Below are 19,042 nucleotides of genomic sequence, written 5' to 3'. Positions count from 1 at the left end.
CACTGAGAGAGAGAGGGGTTAATACACACACACTGACTGGACACTCCAGTACATTAACACTGCACTGAGAGAGAGAGGGGTTAATACACACACACTGACTGGACACTCCAGTACATTAACACTGCACTGAGAGAGAGAGAGAGGGGTTAATACAGACACACTGACTGGACACTCCAGTACATTAACACTGCACTGAGAGAGAGAGGGGTTAATACAGACACACTGACTGGACACTCCAGTACATTAACACTGCACTGAGAGAGAGAGGGGTTAATACACACTCACTGACTGGACATTCCAGTACATTAACACTGCACTGAGAGAGAGAGAGAGGGGTTAATACACACACACTGACTGGACACTCCAGTACATTAACACTGCACTGAGAGAGAGAGGGGTTAATACACACACACTGACTGGACACTCCAGTACATTAACACTGCACTGAGAGAGAGAGGGGTTAATACAGACACACTGACTGGACACTCCAGTACATTAACACTGCACTGAGAGAGAGAGGGGTTAATACACACACACTGACTGGACACTCCAGTACATTAACACTGCACTGAGAGAGAGAGAGGGGTTAATACACACACTGACTGGACACTCCAGTACATTAACACTGCACTGAGAGAGAGAGGGGTTCATACAGACACACTGACTGGACACTCCAGTACATTAACACTGCACTGAGAGAGGGGTTAATACACACACACTGACTGGACACTCCAGTACATTAACACTGCACTGAGAGAGAGAGAGGGGTTAATACACACACTGACTGGACACTCCAGTACATTAACACTGCACTGAGAGAGAGAGAGGGGTTAATACAGACACACTGACTGGACACTCCAGTACATGAACACTGCACTGAGAGAGAGAGAGGGGTTAATACACACACTGACTGACACTCCAGTACATTAACACTGCACTGAGAGAGAGAGGGGTCTTTACCTTCAGCAGCACATCAGAGGTGGGTCTGTCCTGTGGGATCTTCTGCAGGCAGGAATCCACAAAATTCCGGAAATAGTCCGACCTGGACAAAGGGAGAGAGATCCGCTAAGACCACAGGCCGCAGGCCGCGTCTCCGAGAGGAACACGTCCTGGAACACGTCTGGAACACGTCTGGAACACGTCTGGAACACGTCTGGAACACGTCTGGAACACGCGTGGGACTCCTGCCCGCCTCCACAGCCCCGCAGACCTCTGCACCCCGGCCACCCGCGCTCATTGAGGTCCGGGTCCATGCTGAGGGAGCTCTGGGGCTCAGGCGCTGTGCCCGGGGCTGGGAGGTTGCCGGTTCGAATCCTGTGGCCCAGCAGAGGAATCCTCCTCCACTGGGCCCCTGAGCGAGGCCCCTGAACCCCAGCTGCTCCAGGGGCGCTGTAGAAATGTCTGACCCTGCGCCCTGACCCCCAGCTCCTCTCCTTGTGTGTGTGTGTGTGTGTGTGTGTGTGTGTGAGTGCGCTGTACTGTGATTTTACCACAATCTCACTGGGCTTTACTGCGCTGTACTGTGATTTTACCACAATCTCACTGGGCTTTACTGCGCTGTACTGTGATTTTACCACAATCTCACTGGGCTTTACTGCGCTGTACTGTGATTTTACCACAGTCTCACTGGGCTTTACTGCGCTGTACTGTGATTTTACCACAGTCTCACTGGGCTTTACTGCGCTGTGATACTGTGAAAGACAGAGGAGAGAGAGCAGAGACAGGAGGCGGAGAGAGAGAGGAGACGCAGGGGGAGAGGAGAGAGGAGAGAGAGCAGAGACAGGAGGCGGAGAGAGAGAGGAGACGCAGGGGGAGAGGAGAGAGAGGAGAGAGAGAGGAGACGCAGGGGGAGAGGAGAGAGGAGAGAGAGCAGAGACAGGAGGCGGAGAGAGGAGACACAGGGCGAGCTCTCACCAGTGGTTGGACTGCAGCACCGGGCTCTCGTTCTGTGCGATGTGGTATAAGGCACTCATAGCGTTCATGTTGAACAGAGGAGGCTTCCTCTCCGCTGCAGGAAGACAAACACAGAGAGAGGAGCAGTGAGCTCCTGTCCAGTCCACAGGAGAACTACAGGCTCAGAACACAGGGAACTACACGTCCCAGGCACCCCTGCTCCAGCACGGCCCCCCCGGTGCAGCCTGGGAGCTGTAGTTCTCGGGGGGTTGGTCACTCACCCAGCTCGATGCAGGTGATGCCCAGAGACCACACATCCACCTTCCCATCATACTGCCCTTCGTCCATCGCGAGGATGACTTCTGGGGCCATCCTGCAGGGGGGGACCAGAGTGCACACTCTATTAACACACTCACGACAGTGTTATTACCATGTTATTACACTGCAGACGCACCAGTGTTCCCGGTTCTTAATGCTGTGTCATTACAGTATTATTACACTGCAGACTCACTGGTGTGTCTGCAGATGAGCTGTCAGTCTTGTGTTCCTGTATTATTACACTGCGTTATTATATTGTTATTACACTGCAGACTCACCAGTAAGGGGTGTCCACAGAGACGTCAGTGCTGTGTTCCTGTATTATTACACTGTGTTATTATATTGTTATTACACTGCAGACTCACCAGTAAGGGGTGCCCACAGATACTTCAGTGCTCTGTTCCTGTATTATTACACTGTTATTATATTGTTATTAAACCGCAGACTCATCAGTAAGGGGTGCCCACAGAGACATCAGTGCTCTGTTCCTGTATTATTACACTGTGTTATTATATTGTTATTACACTGCAGACTCACCAGTAAGGGGTGCCCACAAAGGAGTTTGCTGGGGAGACGATGGAGGCAGAACCGAAATCCCCCAACTTCACCTGACCCGGTTCTGTCAGCAGAATATTACCAGCTTTCACATCCCTGAGGACGACACACCATCATCATCAATCACCACCACGCCCATCATCATCATCCTCACCATCACAGAATCAATCACCACCACGACCATCCTCCTCTTGACACAATCGATCGATCGACTGCTCTGCTCACCGATGGATCATGTTGTGAGAGTGAAGGTACGCCAAGCCTTGCAGTGCACCATGGGTAATAGCAGCGATTTCCACTTCCTGGAGAGGCTTCTTGTGGACTGGGGGGTGAAGGAGACGGAGTGGGAGATTCAACTTCGCCAGGAAAACTACATTTCCCACAATGTGGCTGTCTCTATTCTATCTAATTGCATCCCTGACATAAAAACTTGGATGACTCAAAACTTCCTTCATCTTAACTGTGACAAGACTGAAGTCATGCTTACTGGCACCCCCCATCAACTTCGCAAAGCCAGTCCTGTAACCCTGTCTGTAGATGGCTCTGTACTTGAGCTCCAATCAAAATTGAAAAACCTTGGGGTGATATTTGATTCTGGATCAACATTTGACCCACGTGTGCAGCAGACTGTCAAAACATCTTCTTTTCACCTCAGAAATCTCGCAAGACTACGCCCTGTGTTATCGCTAACTGTGGCTGAAAAGATGATCAACACACGTGTGTTCTCTCAAATTGACTGCTGTAATGCTCTACTCGCTGGGGTATCTAAATCTACTCTGAACAAGCTGCAGTCTGTCCACAATTCAGCAGCCAGAATCCTGACCAGGTCTGGTGCAGGTGTTCACATCACTCCTGTCCTGGAGTCCCTGCACTGGCTTCCTGGTCAATTCCGTGTGGACTTTAAAATCCTCCTGCTCACCTGTAAGGCTCTGCATGGCTGGGCGCCTCAGTACCTGTCTGAGCTACTATCGCCCTGCTCCCCACCTCACCACCTTCGCTCCTCTAACTCTGCCCTCCTGTCTGTCCCCCAAGCCCGTCCACACTCTAGGGGTGACAGGGCTTCTCCTGCTGCGCCCCCAAGCTCTGGAACTCTCTCCCCAAGGATATCAGAGAGTCTCCTTCTCTAAACTCCATCAAATCCAGACTCAAACCCTCTTCTTCATAAAAGCCTTTACTGAACTGGTTCCATTCTTCACCCCTCTGCTCTTCTTAATACCATCTTCCACGGTCTCCTCTATTGTTATTGTTGTATTGTTGTAATTGTAATTGTGTCTTATCTTGTGAAATCTTCTTATTTATTGTTGTAGTCTTCTTATTTATTGTTACTGTCATCCTGTAAAGCGCTTTGAGAAGCCACCTTTAAAGGCGCTATATAAAATAAAGTTTATTATTATTATTATTATAATGCCTGCCTCCCCGGACTACAGACCCCACGGTGCATTGCAAAAGGAACTACACAACCCACAAGGCCCTGCACGCTCGCATACGCCCCCCCCCCGACACAGGGCAGGGCTGCCAGCCCTGACTCACCTTCGAGGAGGTCGGAGGCCGAGCCCAAGCAGTACTCCATCACCAGCTGGGAGAGACGGGCAGAGAGAGAGAGACAGGTTAATACCCACAGGCTGGGGACTGGGCCAGTCAGGTGGACTGTCCAGGGTGCGAACGCCGCACACACACTCACCCAGGCAGTGTGCTCTCGGAGGTAGCATCCCCGATACTCGATAGTGTTGGGGTGTCGCAGCTTCTGCAGAAACTTCACCTCCTTGATAATGTCCTGCCATTTCTACACAGAGAGAGAGAGGGGTTAATACACACACACTGGACACTCCAGTACATGAACACTGCACTGAGAGAGAGAGAGGGGTTAATACACACACACTGACTGGACACTCCAGTACATGAACACTGCACTGAGAGAGAGAGGGGTTAATACACACACACTGACTGGACACTCCAGTACATTAACACTGCACTGAGAGAGAGAGGGGTTAATACACACACACTGACTGGACACTCCAGTACATTAACACTGCACTGAGAGAGAGAGGGGTTAATACAGACACACTGACTGGACACTCCAGTACATGAACACTGCACTGAGAGAGAGAGGGGTTAATACACACACACTGACTGGACACTCCAGTACATTAACACTGCACTGAGAGAGAGAGGGGTTCATACACACACACTGACTGGACACTCCAGTACATTAACACTGCACTGAGAGAGAGAGGGGTTAATACACACACACTGACTGGACACTCCAGTACATTAACACTGCACTGAGAGAGAGAGGGGTTAATACACACACACTGGACACTCTAGTACATTAACACTGCACTGAGAGAGAGAGGGGTTAATACAGACACACTGACTGGACACTGCAGTACATTAACACTGCACTGAGAGAGAGAGAGGGGTTAATACACACACACTGACTGGACACTCCAGTACATTAACACTGCACTGAGAGAGAGAGGGGTTAATACACACACACTGACTGGACACTCCAGTACATTAACACTGCACTGAGAGAGAGAGAGAGGGGTTAATACAGACACACTGACTGGACACTCCAGTACATTAACACTGCACTGAGAGAGAGAGGGGTTAATACACACACACTGACTGGACACTCCAGTACATTAACACTGCACTGAGAGAGAGAGGGGTTCATACAGACACACTGACTGGACACTCCAGTACATGAACACTGCACTGAGAGAGAGAGAGGGGTTCATACACACACACTGACTGGACACTCCAGTACATTAACACTGCACTGAGAGAGAGAGGGGTTAATACAGACACACTGACTGGACACTCCAGTACATTAACACTGCACTGAGAGAGAGAGGGGTTAATACAGACACACTGACTGGACACTCCAGTACATTAACACTGCACTGAGAGAGAGAGGGGTTAATACACACACACACTGACTGGACACTCCAGTACATTAACACTGCACTGAGAGACAGAGGGGTTAATACACACACACTGACTGGACACTCCAGTACATGAACACTGCACTGAGAGAGAGAGAGGGGTTCATACACACACACTGACTGGACACTCCAGTACATTAACACTGCACTGAGAGAGAGGGGTTAATACAGACACACTGACTGGACACTCCAGTACATTAACACTGCACTGAGAGAGAGAGGGGTTCATACAGACACACTGACTGGACACTCCAGTACATTAACACTGCACTGAGAGAGAGAGAGGGGTTCATACAGACACACTCACCTCGTTCGACTGCTTGCCACTGTAGGACATCTTCTTGATGGCCACCACCTCATTAGTGCGGATGTCCCGGGCCTGTGAGAGACAGACAGGGTGACCAGCTGGACAGCCCACTGAACTCCTGCTCCCATCCCCAACACACTGCTCCCTTCCCTGCTCCCATCCCCAGCGCACTGCTCCCGTCCCCAGCACACTGCTCCTGCCCTGCTCCTGTCCCCAGCGCACTGCTCCCGTCCCCAGCACCCTGCTCCTGTCCCCAGCACACTGCTCCTGCCCTGCTCCCATCCCCAGCGCACTGCTCCCGTCCCCAGCACACTGCTCCTGCCCTGCTCCCGTCCCCAGCGCACTGCTCCTGTCCCCAGCGCACTGCTCCTGTCCCCAGCGCACTGCTCCTGTCCCCAGCACCCTGCTCCCGTCCCCAGCACACTGCTCCTGCCCTGCTCCTGTCCACAGCACACTGCTCCCTTCCCTGCTCCCATCCCCAGCGCACTGCTCCCGTCCCCAGCACACTGCTCCTGCCCTGCTCCCGTCCCCAGCGCACTGCTCCTGTCCCCAGCGCACTGCTCCTGTCCCCAGCGCACTGCTCCCGTCCCCAGCACCCTGCTCCCGTCCCCAGCACCCTGCTCCTGTCCTGCTCCCGTCCCCAGCACCCTGCTCCCGTCCCCAGCACCCTGCTCCCGTCCCCAGCACCCTGCTCTGTCCCAGGACGTACGAAGTAGACGGCTCCGAAGCTGCCATGGCCGATCTCCCGCAGGTCGGCGAAGAGCTTCTCTGGGTCGTCCCTGTAGAAGAGCTCAGCCACCTCCGGGTCCTTCAGACTCCCGGCCCGCACACTGGACGGCATAGCCAGCGCCTGGACAGGAGGCACAGGGGGGAGAGGGGGGAGAGAGAGGAGAGAGAGGGGAGAGAGAGGGGAGAGAGGGGAGAGAGAGGAGAGAGAGGAGAGAGAGGAGAGAGAGGAGAGAGAGAGAGGGGGAGAGGGGGAGAGAGGAGAGAGAGAGACAGGAGAGAGAGGAGAGAGAGAGGGGGGAGAGGGGAGAGAAAAGAGAGAGAGGGGAGAGAGAGAGGGGGAGAGAGGAGACAGAGGGGAGAGAGGAGAGAGAGAGGAGAGAGAGAGGGGGGAGAGAGGGGAGAGAAGAGAGAGAGGGGAGAGAGAGGGGAGAGAGGGGAGAGAGGGGAGAGAGAGGGGAGAGAAGAGAGAGAGAGGAGAGAGAGAGGAGAGAGAGGGGAGAGAGGGGAGAGAGAGGGGAGAGAGAGGGGAGAGAGAGGGGAGAGAAGAGAGAGAGGAGAGAGAGAGGGGAGAGAGAGGGGAGAGAGAGGGGAGAGAAGAGAGAGAGGAGAGAAGAGAGAGAGGGGAGAGAGAGGAGAGAGAGAGAGAAGTTCATCATTTGCACTCAACGCTGGAAGCAGACAAGCCGCCTATGAGAACAGTTCCCAGCCAGATAAGACAACCCACTGCCTGGAGGGACAGATGGACACACATCCAGGCCAGAGACACCAGAGACAGCGTCTCTCCTCCAGGCCAGAGACACCAGAGACAGCGTCTCTCCTCCAGGACAGAGACACCAGAGACAGCGTCTCTCCCCCAGGACAGAGACACCAGAGACAGCGTCTCTCCCCGAGGACAGAGACACCAGAGACAGCGTCTCTCCTCCAGGACAGAGACACCAGAGACAGCGTCTCTCCCCGAGGACAGAGACACCAGAGACAGCGTCTCTCCCCCAGGACAGAGACACCAGAGACAGCGTCTCTCCCCGAGGACAGAGACACCAGAGACAGCGTCTCTCCTCCAGGACAGAGACACCAGAGACAGCGTCTCTCCTCCAGGACAGAGACACCAGAGACAGCGTCTCTCCCCGAGGACAGAGACACCAGAGACAGCGTCTCTCCCCCAGGACAGAGACACCAGAGACAGCGTCTCTCCCCCAGGACACCAGAGACACCAGAGACAGCGTCTCTCCCCCAGGACACCAGAGACACCAGAGACAGCGTCTCTCCCCCAGGACAGAGACACCAGAGACAGCGTCTCTCCTCCAGGACAGAGACACCGGAGACAGCGTCTCTCCTCCAGGACAGAGACACCAGAGACAGCGTCTCTCCTCCAGGACACCAGAGACACCAGAGACAGCGTCTCTCCCCCAGGACACCAGAGACAGCGTCTCTCCTCCAGGACAGAGACACCAGAGACAGCGTCTCTCCTCCAGGACACCAGAGACAGCATCTCTCCTCCAGGCTAGAGATACCAGAGACAGCGTCTCTCCTCCAGGACAGAGACACCAGAGACAGCGTCTCTCCCCGAGGACAGAGACACCAGAGACAGCGTCTCTCCCCCAGGACAGAGACACCAGAGACAGCGTCTCTCCTCCAGGACACCAGAGACACCAGAGACAGCGTCTCTCCTCCAGGACAGAGACACCAGAGACAGCGTCTCTCCCCCAGGACACCAGAGACACCAGAGACAGCGTCTCTCCCCCAGGACAGAGATACCAGAGACAGCGTCTCTCCTCCAGGACAGAGACACCAGAGACAGCGTCTCTCCCCGAGGACAGAGACACCAGAGACAGCGTCTCTCCCCCAGGACAGAGACACCAGAGACAGCGTCTCTCCTCCAGGACATCAGAGACACCAGAGACAGCGTCTCTCCTCCAGGACAGAGACACCAGAGACAGCGTCTCTCCCCCAGGACAGAGACACCAGAGACAGCGTCTCTCCCCCAGGACAGAGACACCAGAGACAGCGTCTCTCCCCCAGGACAGAGACACCAGAGACAGCGTCTCTCCTCCAGGACAGAGACACCAGAGACAGCGTCTCTCCTCCAGGACACCAGAGACAGCATCTCTCCTCCAGGCTAGAGATACCAGAGACAGCATCTCTCCTCCAGGACAGAGACACCAGAGACAGCGTCTCTCCCCGAGGACAGAGACACCAGAGACAGCGTCTCTCCCCCAGGACAGAGACACCAGAGACAGCGTCTCTCCCCCAGGACACCAGAGACACCAGAGACAGCGTCTCTCCTCCAGGACAGAGACACCAGAGACAGCGTCTCTCCCCCAGGACACCAGAGACACCAGAGACAGCGTCTCTCCCCCAGGAAAGAGATACCAGAGACAGCGTCTCTCCTCCAGGACAGAGACACCAGAGACAGCGTCTCTCCCCGAGGACAGAGACACCAGAGACAGCGTCTCTCCCCCAGGACAGAGACACCAGAGACAGCGTCTCTCCTCCAGGACACCAGAGACACCAAAGACAGCGTCTCTCCTCCAGGACAGAGACACCAGAGACAGCGTCTCTCCTCCAGGATAGAGACACCAGAGACAGCGTCTCTCTCCGAGGACAGAGACACCAGAGACAGCGTCTCTCCTCCAGGACAGAGACACCAGAGACAGCGTCTCTCCCCCAGGACAGAGACACCAGAGACAGCGTCACTCCCCCAGGACAGAGACACCAGAGACAGCGTCTCTCCCCCAGGACAGAGACACCAGAGACAGCGTCTCTCCCCCAGGACAGAGACACCAGAGACAGCGTCACTCCCCCAGGACAGAGACACCAGAGACAGCGTCTCTCCTCCAGGACAGAGACACCAGAGACAGCGTCACTCCCCCAGGACAGAGACACCAGAGACAGCGTCTCTCCTCCAGGACAGAGACACCAGAGACAGCGTCTCTCCTCCAGGACACCAGAGACACCAGAGACAGCGTCTCTCCCCCAGGACACCAGAGACACCAGAGACAGCGTCTCCCCTCAGAGACACCAGAGACACCAGAGACAGCGTCTCTCCTCCAGGACAGAGACACCAGAGACAGCGTCTCTCCTCCAGGATAGAGACACCAGAAACAGCGTCTCTCCCCCAGGACAGAGACACCAGAGACAGCGTCTCTCCCCGAGGACAGAGACACCAGAGACAGCGTCTCTCCTCCAGGACAGAGACACCAGAGACAGCGTCTCTCCCCGAGGACAGAGACACCAGAGACAGCGTCTCTCCCCCAGGACAGAGACACCAGAGACAGCGTCTCTCCCCGAGGACAGAGACACCAGAGACAGCGTCTCTCCTCCAGGACAGAGACACCAGAGACAGCGTCTCTCCTCCAGGACAGAGACACCAGAGACAGCGTCTCTCCTCCAGGACAGAGACACCAGAGACAGCGTCTCTCCCCGAGGACAGAGACACCAGAGACAGCGTCTCTCCCCCAGGACAGAGACACCAGAGACAGCGTCTCTCCCCCAGGACACCAGAGACACCAGAGACAGCGTCTCTCCCCCAGGACACCAGAGACAGCGTCTCTCCCCCAGGAAAGAGACACCAGAGACAGCGTCTCTCCTCCAGGACAGAGACACCGGAGACAGCGTCTCTCCTCCAGGACAGAGACACCAGAGACAGCGTCTCTCCTCCAGGACAGAAACACCAGAGACAGCGTCTCTCCCCCAGGACAGAGACACCAGAGACAGCGTCTCTCCTCCAGGACAGAGACACCAGAGACAGCGTCTCTCCTCCAGGACACCAGAGACACCAGAGACAGCGTCTCTCCCCCAGGACACCAGAGACAGCGTCTCTCCTCCAGGACAGAGACACCAGAGACAGCGTCTCCCCTCAGAGACACCAGAGACAGCGTCTCTCCTCCAGGACAGAGACACCAGAGACAGCGTCTCTCCCCCAGGACAGAGACACCAGAGACAGCGTCTCTCCTCCAGGACACCAGAGACACCAGAGACAGCGTCTCTCCTCCAGGACACCAGAGACAGCGTCTCCCCTCAGAGACACCAGAGACAGCGTCTCTCCTCCAGGACAGAGACACCAGAGACAGCGTCTCTCCTCCAGGACAGAGACACCAGAGACAGCGTCTCTCCCCCAGGACACCAGAGACAGCGTCTCTCCTCCAGGACACCAGAGACACCAGAGACAGCGTCTCTCCCCCAGGACACCAGAGACAGCGTCTCTCCTCCAGGACAGAGACACCAGAGACAGCGTCTCTCCCCGAGGACAGAGACACCAGAGACAGCGTCTCTCCCCGAGGACAGAGACACCAGAGACAGCGTCTCTCCTTCAGGACAGAGACACCAGAGACAGCGTCTCTCCCCCAGGACACCAGAGACACCAGAGACAGCGTCTCTCCCCCAGGACAGAGACACCAGAGACAGCGTCTCTCCTCCAGGACAGAGACACCAGAGACAGCGTCTCTCCCCCAGGACAGAGACACCAGAGACAGCGTCTCTCCCCCAGGACAGAGACACCAGAGACAGCGTCTCTCCCCCAGGCCAGAGACACCAGGGACAGCGTCTCTCCCCCAGGACAGAGACACCAGAGACAGCGTCTCTCCTCCAGGACACCAGAGACACCAGAGACAGCGTCTCTCCCCCAGGCCAGAGACACCAGAGACAGCGTCTCTCCTCCAGGACAGAGACACCAGAGACAGCATCTCTCCTCCAGGCCAGAGATACCAGAGACAGCGTCTCTCCTCCAGGACAGAGACACCAGAGACAGCGTCTCTCCTCCAGGACAGAGACACCAGAGACAGCGTCTCTCCCCCAGGACACCAGAGACACCAGAGACAGCGTCTCTCATCCAGGACAGAGACACCAGAGACAGCGTCTCTCCTCCAGGATAGAGACACCAGAGACAGCGTCTCTCCCCCAGGACACCAGAGACACCAGAGACAGCGTCTCTCCCCCAGGCCAGAGACACCAGAGACAGCGTCTCTCCTCCAGGACAGAGACACCAGAGACAGCATCTCTCCTCCAGGCCAGAGATACCAGAGACAGCGTCTCTCCTCCAGGACAGAGACACCAGAGACAGCGTCTCTCCTCCAGGACAGAGACACCAGAGACAGCGTCTCTCCCCCAGGACACCAGAGACACCAGAGACAGCGTCTCTCATCCAGGACAGAGACACCAGAGACAGCGTCTCTCCTCCAGGATAGAGACACCAGAGACAGCGTCTCTCCCCCAGGACACCAGAGACACCAGAGACAGCGTCTCCCCTCAGAGACACCAGAGACACCAGAGACAGCGTCTCTCCTCCAGGACAGAGACACCAGAGACAGCGTCTCTCCTCCAGGATAGAGACACCAGAAACAGCGTCTCTCCCCCAGGACAGAGACACCAGAGACAGCGTCTCTCCCCCAGGACAGAGACACCAGAGACAGCATCTCTCCTCCAGGCCAGAGATACCAGAGACAGCGTCTCTCCTCCAGGACAGAGACACCAGAGACAGCGTCTCTCCCCCAGGACACCAGAGACACCAGAGACAGCGTCTCCCCTCAGAGACACCAGAGACACCAGAGACAGCGTCTCTCCTCCAGGACAGAGACACCAGAGACAGCGTCTCTCCTCCAGGATAGAGACACCAGAAACAGCGTCTCTCCTCCAGGACAGAGACACCAGAGACAGCGTCTCTCCCCCAGGACAGAGACACCAGAGACAGCATCTCTCCTCCAGGCCAGAGATACCAGAGACAGCGTCTCTCCTCCAGGACAGAGACACCAGAGACAGCGTCTCTCCTCCAGGACAGAGACACCAGAGACAGCGTCTCTCCCCCAGGACACCAGAGACACCAGAGACAGCGTCTCTCCTCCAGGACAGAGACACCAGAGACAGCGTCTCTCCTCCAGGATAGAGACACCAGAGACAGCGTCTCTCCCCCAGGACACCAGAGACACCAGAGACAGCGTCTCCCCTCAGAGACACCAGAGACACCAGAGACAGCGTCTCTCCTCCAGGACAGAGACACCAGAGACAGCGTCTCTCCTCCAGGATAGAGACACCAGAAACAGCGTCTCTCCCCCAGGACAGAGACACCAGAGACAGCGTCTCTCCCCGAGGACAGAGACACCAGAGACAGCGTCTCTCCTCCAGGACAGAGACACCAGAGACAGCGTCTCTCCCCGAGGACAGAGACACCAGAGACAGCGTCTCTCCCCCAGGACAGAGACACCAGAGACAGCGTCTCTCCCCGAGGACAGAGACACCAGAGACAGCGTCTCTCCTCCAGGACAGAGACACCAGAGACAGCGTCTCTCCTCCAGGACAGAGACACCAGAGACAGCGTCTCTCCCCGAGGACAGAGACACCAGAGACAGCGTCTCTCCCCCAGGACAGAGACACCAGAGACAGCGTCTCTCCCCCAGGACACCAGAGACACCAGAGACAGCGTCTCTCCCCCAGGACACCAGAGACACCAGAGACAGCGTCTCTCCCCCAGGACAGAGACACCAGAGACACCAGAGACAGCGTCTCTCCCCCAGGACAGAGACACCAGAGACAGCGTCTCTCCTCCAGGACAGAGACACCGGAGACAGCGTCTCTCCTCCAGGACAGAGACACCAGAGACAGCGTCTCTCCTCCAGGACAGAGACACCAGAGACAGCGTCTCTCCCCCAGGACAGAGACACCAGAGACAGCGTCTCTCCTCCAGGACAGAGACACCAGAGACAGCGTCTCTCCTCCAGGACACCAGAGACACCAGAGACAGCGTCTCTCCCCCAGGACACCAGAGACAGCGTCTCTCCTCCAGGACAGAGACACCAGAGACAGCGTCTCCCCTCAGAGACACCAGAGACAGCGTCTCTCCTCCAGGACAGAGACACCAGAGACAGCGTCTCTCCCCCAGGACAGAGACACCAGAGACAGCGTCTCTCCTCCAGGACACCAGAGACACCAGAGACAGCGTCTCTCCTCCAGGACACCAGAGACACCAGAGACAGCGTCTCTCCCCCAGGACACCAGAGACAGCGTCTCTCCTCCAGGACAGAGACACCAGAGACAGCGTCTCCCCTCAGAGACACCAGAGACAGCGTCTCTCCTCCAGGACAGAGACACCAGAGACAGCGTCTCTCCCCCAGGACAGAGACACCAGAGACAGCGTCTCTCCTCCAGGACACCAGAGACACCAGAGACAGCGTCTCTCCTCCAGGACACCAGAGACAGCGTCTCCCCTCAGAGACACCAGAGACAGCGTCTCTCCTCCAGGACAGAGACACCAGAGACAGCGTCTCTCCTCCAGGACAGAGACACCAGAGACAGCGTCTCTCCTCCAGGACAGAGACAGCAGAGACAGCGTCTCTCCCCCAGGACACCAGAGACAGCGTCTCTCCTCCAGGACAGAGACACCAGAGACAGCGTCTCTCCTCCAGGACAGAGACACCAGAGACAGCGTCTCTCCTCCAGGACAGAGACACCAGAGACAGCGTCTCTCCCCGAGGACAGAGACACCAGAGACAGCGTCTCTCCTTCAGGACAGAGACACCAGAGACAGCGTCTCTCCCCCAGGACACCAGAGACACCAGAGACAGCGTCTCTCCCCCAGGACAGAGACACCAGAGACAGCGTCTCTCCCCCAGGACAGAGACACCAGAGACAGCGTCTCTCCCCCAGGACAGAGACACCAGAGACAGCGTCTCTCCCCCAGGCCAGAGACACCAGAGACAGCGTCTCTCCCCCAGGCCAGAGACACCAGGGACAGCGTCTCTCCCCCAGGACAGAGACACCAGAGACAGCGTCTCTCCTCCAGGACACCAAAGACACCAGAGACAGCGTCTCTCCCCCAGGCCAGAGACACCAGAGACAGCGTCTCTCCTCCAGGACAGAGACACCAGAGACAGCATCTCTCCTCCAGGCCAGAGATACCAGAGACAGCGGCTCTCCTCCAGGACAGAGACACCAGAGACAGCGTCTCTCCTCCAGGACAGAGACACCAGAGACAGCGTCTCTCCCCCAGGACACCAGAGACACCAGAGACAGCGTCTCTCCCCCAGGACAGAGACACCAGAGACAGCGTCTCTCCTCCAGGACAGAGACACCAGAGACAGCGTCTCTCCTCCAGGACAGAGACACCAGAGACAGCATCTCTCCCCGAGGACAGAGACACCAGAGACAGCGTCTCTCCCCCAGGACAGAGACACCAGAGACAGCGTCTCTCCTCCAGGACACCAGAGACACCAGAGACAGCGTCTCTCCTCCAGGACAGAGACACCAGAGACAGCGTCTCTCCTCCAGGATAGAGACACCAGAGACAGCATCTCTCTCCGAGGACAGAGACACCAGAGACAGCGTCTCTCCTCCAGGGGGTGTCAGGAGTATGGGGGTGATCGCAGGGGGTGTCAGGAGTATGGGGGTGATCGCAGGGGGTGTCAGCTGTATGGGGGTGATCGCAGGGGGTGTCGGGAGTATCGGGGTGATCGCAGGGGGTGTCAGGAGTATCGGGGTGATCACAGGGGGTGTCAGGAGTATGGGGGTGATCGCAGGGGGTGTCGGCTGTATGGGGGTGATCGCAGGGGTGTCAGGAGTATCGGGGTGATCGCAGGGGGTGTCGGCTGTATGGGGGTGATCGCAGGGGGTGTCAGGAGTATCGGGGTGATCGCAGGGGGTGTCAGGAGTATGGGGGTGATCGCAGGGGGTGTCAGCTGTATGGGGGTGATCACAGGGGGTGTCAGGAGTATGGGGGTGATCGCAGGGGGTGTCGGCTGTATGGGGGTGATCGCAGGGGGTGTCAGGAGTATCGGGGTGATCGCAGGGGGTGTCAGGAGTATCGGGGTGATCGCAGGGGGTGTCAGCTGTATGGGGGTGATCACAGGGGGTGTCAGGAGTATGGGGGTGATCGCAGGGGGTGTCAGGAGTATGGGGGTGATCGCAGGGGGTGTCAGGAGTATCGGGGTGATCGCAGGGGGTGTCAGGAGTATGGGGGTGATCGCAGGGGGTGTCGGCTGTATGGGGGTGATCGCAGGGGGTGTCAGCTGAATGGGGGTGATCGCAGGGGGTGTCAGGAGTATCGGGGTGATCGCAGGGGGTGTCAGCTGTATGGGGGTGATCGCAGGGGGTGTCAGGAGTATCGGGGTGATCGCAGGGGGTGTCAGGAGTATCGGGGTGATCGCAGGGGGTGTCAGCTGTATGGGGGTGATCGCAGGGGGTGTCAGCTGTATGGGGGTGATCGCAGGGGGTGTCAGCTGAATGGGGGTGATCGCAGGGGGTGTCAGGAGTATCGGGGTGATCGCAGGGGGTGTCAGCTGTATGGGGGTGATCGCAGGGGGTGTCAGGAGTATCGGGGTGATCGCAGGGGGTGTCAGCTGAATGGGGGTGATCGCAGGGGGTGTCAGCTGAATGGGGGTGATCGCAGGGGGTGTCAGGAGTATCGGGGTGATCGCAGGGGGTGTCAGCTGTATGGGGGTGATCGCAGGGGGTGTCAGGAGTATCGGGGTGATCGCAGGGGGTGTCAGCTGTATGGGGGTGATCGCAGGGGGTGTCAGGAGTATGGGGGTGATCGCAGGGGGTGTCAGGAGTATGGGGGTGATCGCAGGGGGTGTCGGCTGTATGGGGGTGATCGCAGGGGGTGTCAGGAGTATGGGGGTGATCGCAGGGGGTGTCAGGAGTATGGGGGTGATCGCAGGGGGTGTCAGGAGTATGGGGGTGATCGCAGGGGTGTCAGGAGTATCGGGGTGATCGCAGGGGTGTCAGGAGTATCGGGGTGATCGCAGGGGGTGTCGGCTGTATGGGGGTGATCGCAGGGGGTGTCAGGAGTATGGGGGTGATCGCAGGGGGTGTCAGGAGTATCGGGGTGATCGCAGGGGGTGTCAGGAGTATCGGGGTGATCGCAGGGGGTGTCGGCTGTATGGGGGTGATCGCAGGGGGTGTCAGGAGTATCGGGGTGATCGCAGGGGGTGTCAGCTGTATGGGGGTGATCGCAGGGGGTGTCAGGAGTATCGGGGTGATCGCAGGGGGTGTCGGCTGTATGGGGGTGATCGCAGGGGGTGTCAGGAGTATGGGGGTGATCGCAGGGGGTGTCGGCTGTATGGGGGTGATCGCAGGGGGTGTCAGGAGTATCGGGGTGATCGCAGGGGGTGTCAGCTGTATGGGGGTGATCGCAGGGGGTGTCGGCTGTATGGGGGTGATCGCAGGGGGTGTCAGGAGTATCGGGGTGATCGCAGGGGGTGTCAGGAGTATCGGGGTGATCGCAGGGGGTGTCGGCTGTATGGGGGTGATCGCAGGGGGTGTCAGGAGTATGGGGGTGATCGCAGGGGGTGTCAGCTGAATGGGGGTGATCGCAGGGGGTGTCAGGAGTATGGGGGTGATCGCAGGGGGTGTCAGGAGTATGGGGGTGATCGCAGGGGGTGTCAGGAGTATGGGGGTGATCGCAGGGGGTGTCGGCTGTATGGGGGTGATCGCAGGGGTGTCAGGAGTATCGGGGTGATCGCAGGGGGTGTCGGCTGTATGGGGGTGATCGCAGGGGGTGTCAGGAGTATGGGGGTGATCGCAGGGGGTGTCAGGAGTATCGGGGTGATCGCAGGGGGTGTCAGGAGTATCGGGGTGATCGCAGGGGGTGTCGGCTGTATGGGGGTGATCGCAGGGGGTGTCAGGAGTATCGGGGTGATCGCAGGGGGTGTCAGCTGTATGGGGGTGATCGCAGGGGGTGTCAGGAGTATCGGGGTGATCGCAGGGGGTGTCGGCTGTATGGGGGTGATCGCAGGGGGTGTCAGGAGTATGGGGGTGATCGCAGGGGGTGTCGGCTGTATGGGGGTGATCGCAGGGGGTGTCAGGAGTATCGGGGTGATCGCAGGGGGTGTCAGCTGTATGGGGGTGATCGCAGGGGGTGTCGGCTGTATGGGGGTGATCGCAGGGGGTGTCAGGAGTATCGGGGTGATCGCAGGGGGTGTCAGGAGTATCGGGGTGATCGCAGGGGGTGTCGGCTGTATGGGGGTGATCGCAGGGGGTGTCAGGAGTATGGGGGTGATCGCAGGGGGTGTCAGCTGAATGGGGGTGATCGCAGGGGGTGTCAGCTGAATGGGGGTGATCGCAGGGGGTGTCAGCTGAATGGGGGTGATCGCAGGGGGTGTCAGGAGTATCGGGGTGATCGCAGGGGGTGTCAGCTGTATGGGGGTGATCACAGGGGGTGTCAGGAGTATGGGGGTGATCGCAGGGGGTGTCAGCTGTATGGGGGTGATCGCAGGGGGTGTCAGGAGTATGGGGGTGATCGCAGGGGGTGTCAGCTGAATGGGGGTGCGGGCAGGAGACTCACCGCGGTGGGGGTCTGACGATGTGTCCTGGGCGCCTCCTCTCAGTCGCCGCGGTCCATCCCGGCCTTGAGGAGCGCCGCGTCTCCGCTCGCAGCCCGACAGCTCTTCCTCCTCCTCCCTCTCCCTGCCCGCAGTGATCGGCGCTCGGGGTCCCGGCTCACGCCGTCTGGGGCGCGGTGTCTCTCCCCTGCCGCTCGGCTCCCCTCATGTCCTGCCTGTTCGCGCCCGCCCGTCCAGGTTTCCTGCCCGTTTGTTCCCCGCCGCGCTCTCCCTCTCTCGATCTCGATCCCGTCTTTTTTTTTTTGTTCAGAAATTCAAGATGGCGGCGCGGGCGGGAGCCGGCCGGAAACCGGAAGCGGAGGTCGCGGCCCAGGGATGTTGGTTTCCGGTGGAGGGGCGGACACGATCGAGGCCTTGACGTGGGCGTTCCGCCATTTTGAGAAGGTCGGTCTGCTCTGTTTTCGGCAACATAGGCACGAGTGAGGAGACTCCCGCCTCAAAGGTCTTCTCAGGGTTGCGATTGAACACGAAAGTAAGAGTTAAACAACACAGTCCTGACAAATTAAGGGGAAACACTAATATAATGCTATAAAAAATGAAATGCTGCAGTAACTGTACACTCTAATGAATCATGGAATCACAGAAAAAACAGGGTAATATTAATGACTTTATTGCGTCTGAGGTGGAGTTTGACTACAACACCGTCTTGCAGAGATAAATAGAAAACAACTCAAATCCCGCCATTGTGGCTCAAAAACAAACTCCGCAGTCGTACACGACCCTCCTCCACCGCGGAGCCAAAATGGCGTCGACTGGGCGGGGGAGGGGGGGGGACTCCAACTCCGAGCACGAGCCGTTTCCATGGCGACGCCCGAACGTCGGTCAGCTGCCGGCGCCGAGCGCCGCACCGTCCACGCGACTCGGGCGGAGGGGCTGATGGGCTTTAGTCCAGTCTAATCGATCCGGCTGCTCCGAGCAGCGGCGAGAGTTTCACCCCGCTTCCTGCTGCGCCTCTCGGGGATGAG

The 19,042-nt window shown here is 57.8% G+C and overlaps 1 protein-coding gene across 3 annotated transcripts in view; it reads right to left on the bottom strand.

Moving 5' to 3' along the window:
* Nucleotides 1-18,371, bottom strand: part of taok2a (TAO kinase 2a) — a 63,702-nt gene extending 45,331 nt beyond the window's left edge. For 2 of the 3 annotated variants that reach the window (XM_088637319.1, XM_088637320.1), the window contains exons 1-10: nt 18,020-18,371; nt 6,731-6,871; nt 6,022-6,093; nt 4,448-4,549; nt 4,297-4,342; nt 2,992-3,088; nt 2,749-2,862; nt 2,175-2,266; nt 1,915-2,008; nt 961-1,042 (exon numbers count right to left, since the gene is read on the bottom strand). In XM_088637319.1, coding sequence (XP_088493445.1) covers nt 961-1,042; nt 1,915-2,008; nt 2,175-2,266; nt 2,749-2,862; nt 2,992-3,088; nt 4,297-4,342; nt 4,448-4,549; nt 6,022-6,093; nt 6,731-6,862 — 831 coding nt within the window. In that variant the 5' untranslated portion in view covers nt 6,863-6,871; nt 18,020-18,371. Of the gene's footprint in view, nt 1-960; nt 1,043-1,914; nt 2,009-2,174; nt 2,267-2,576; nt 2,589-2,748; nt 2,863-2,991; nt 3,089-4,296; nt 4,343-4,447; nt 4,550-6,021; nt 6,094-6,730; nt 6,872-18,019 lie in introns of those variants that run through there. The other variant, XM_088637321.1, reaches the window with a different exon arrangement.
* Nucleotides 18,372-19,042: the final 671 nt, after the last annotated feature.

The sequence above is a fragment of the Lepisosteus platostomus genome, chromosome 6 (genome assembly GCF_059453375.1).
Source record: "Lepisosteus platostomus isolate fLepPlt1 chromosome 6, fLepPlt1.hap1, whole genome shotgun sequence".
In the NCBI taxonomy this organism is placed as follows: domain Eukaryota; kingdom Metazoa; phylum Chordata; class Actinopteri; order Semionotiformes; family Lepisosteidae; genus Lepisosteus; species Lepisosteus platostomus.
The sequence above is the reverse complement of the archived record's forward strand: the minus strand, read 5'-3'. Positions and strand labels throughout refer to the sequence as shown.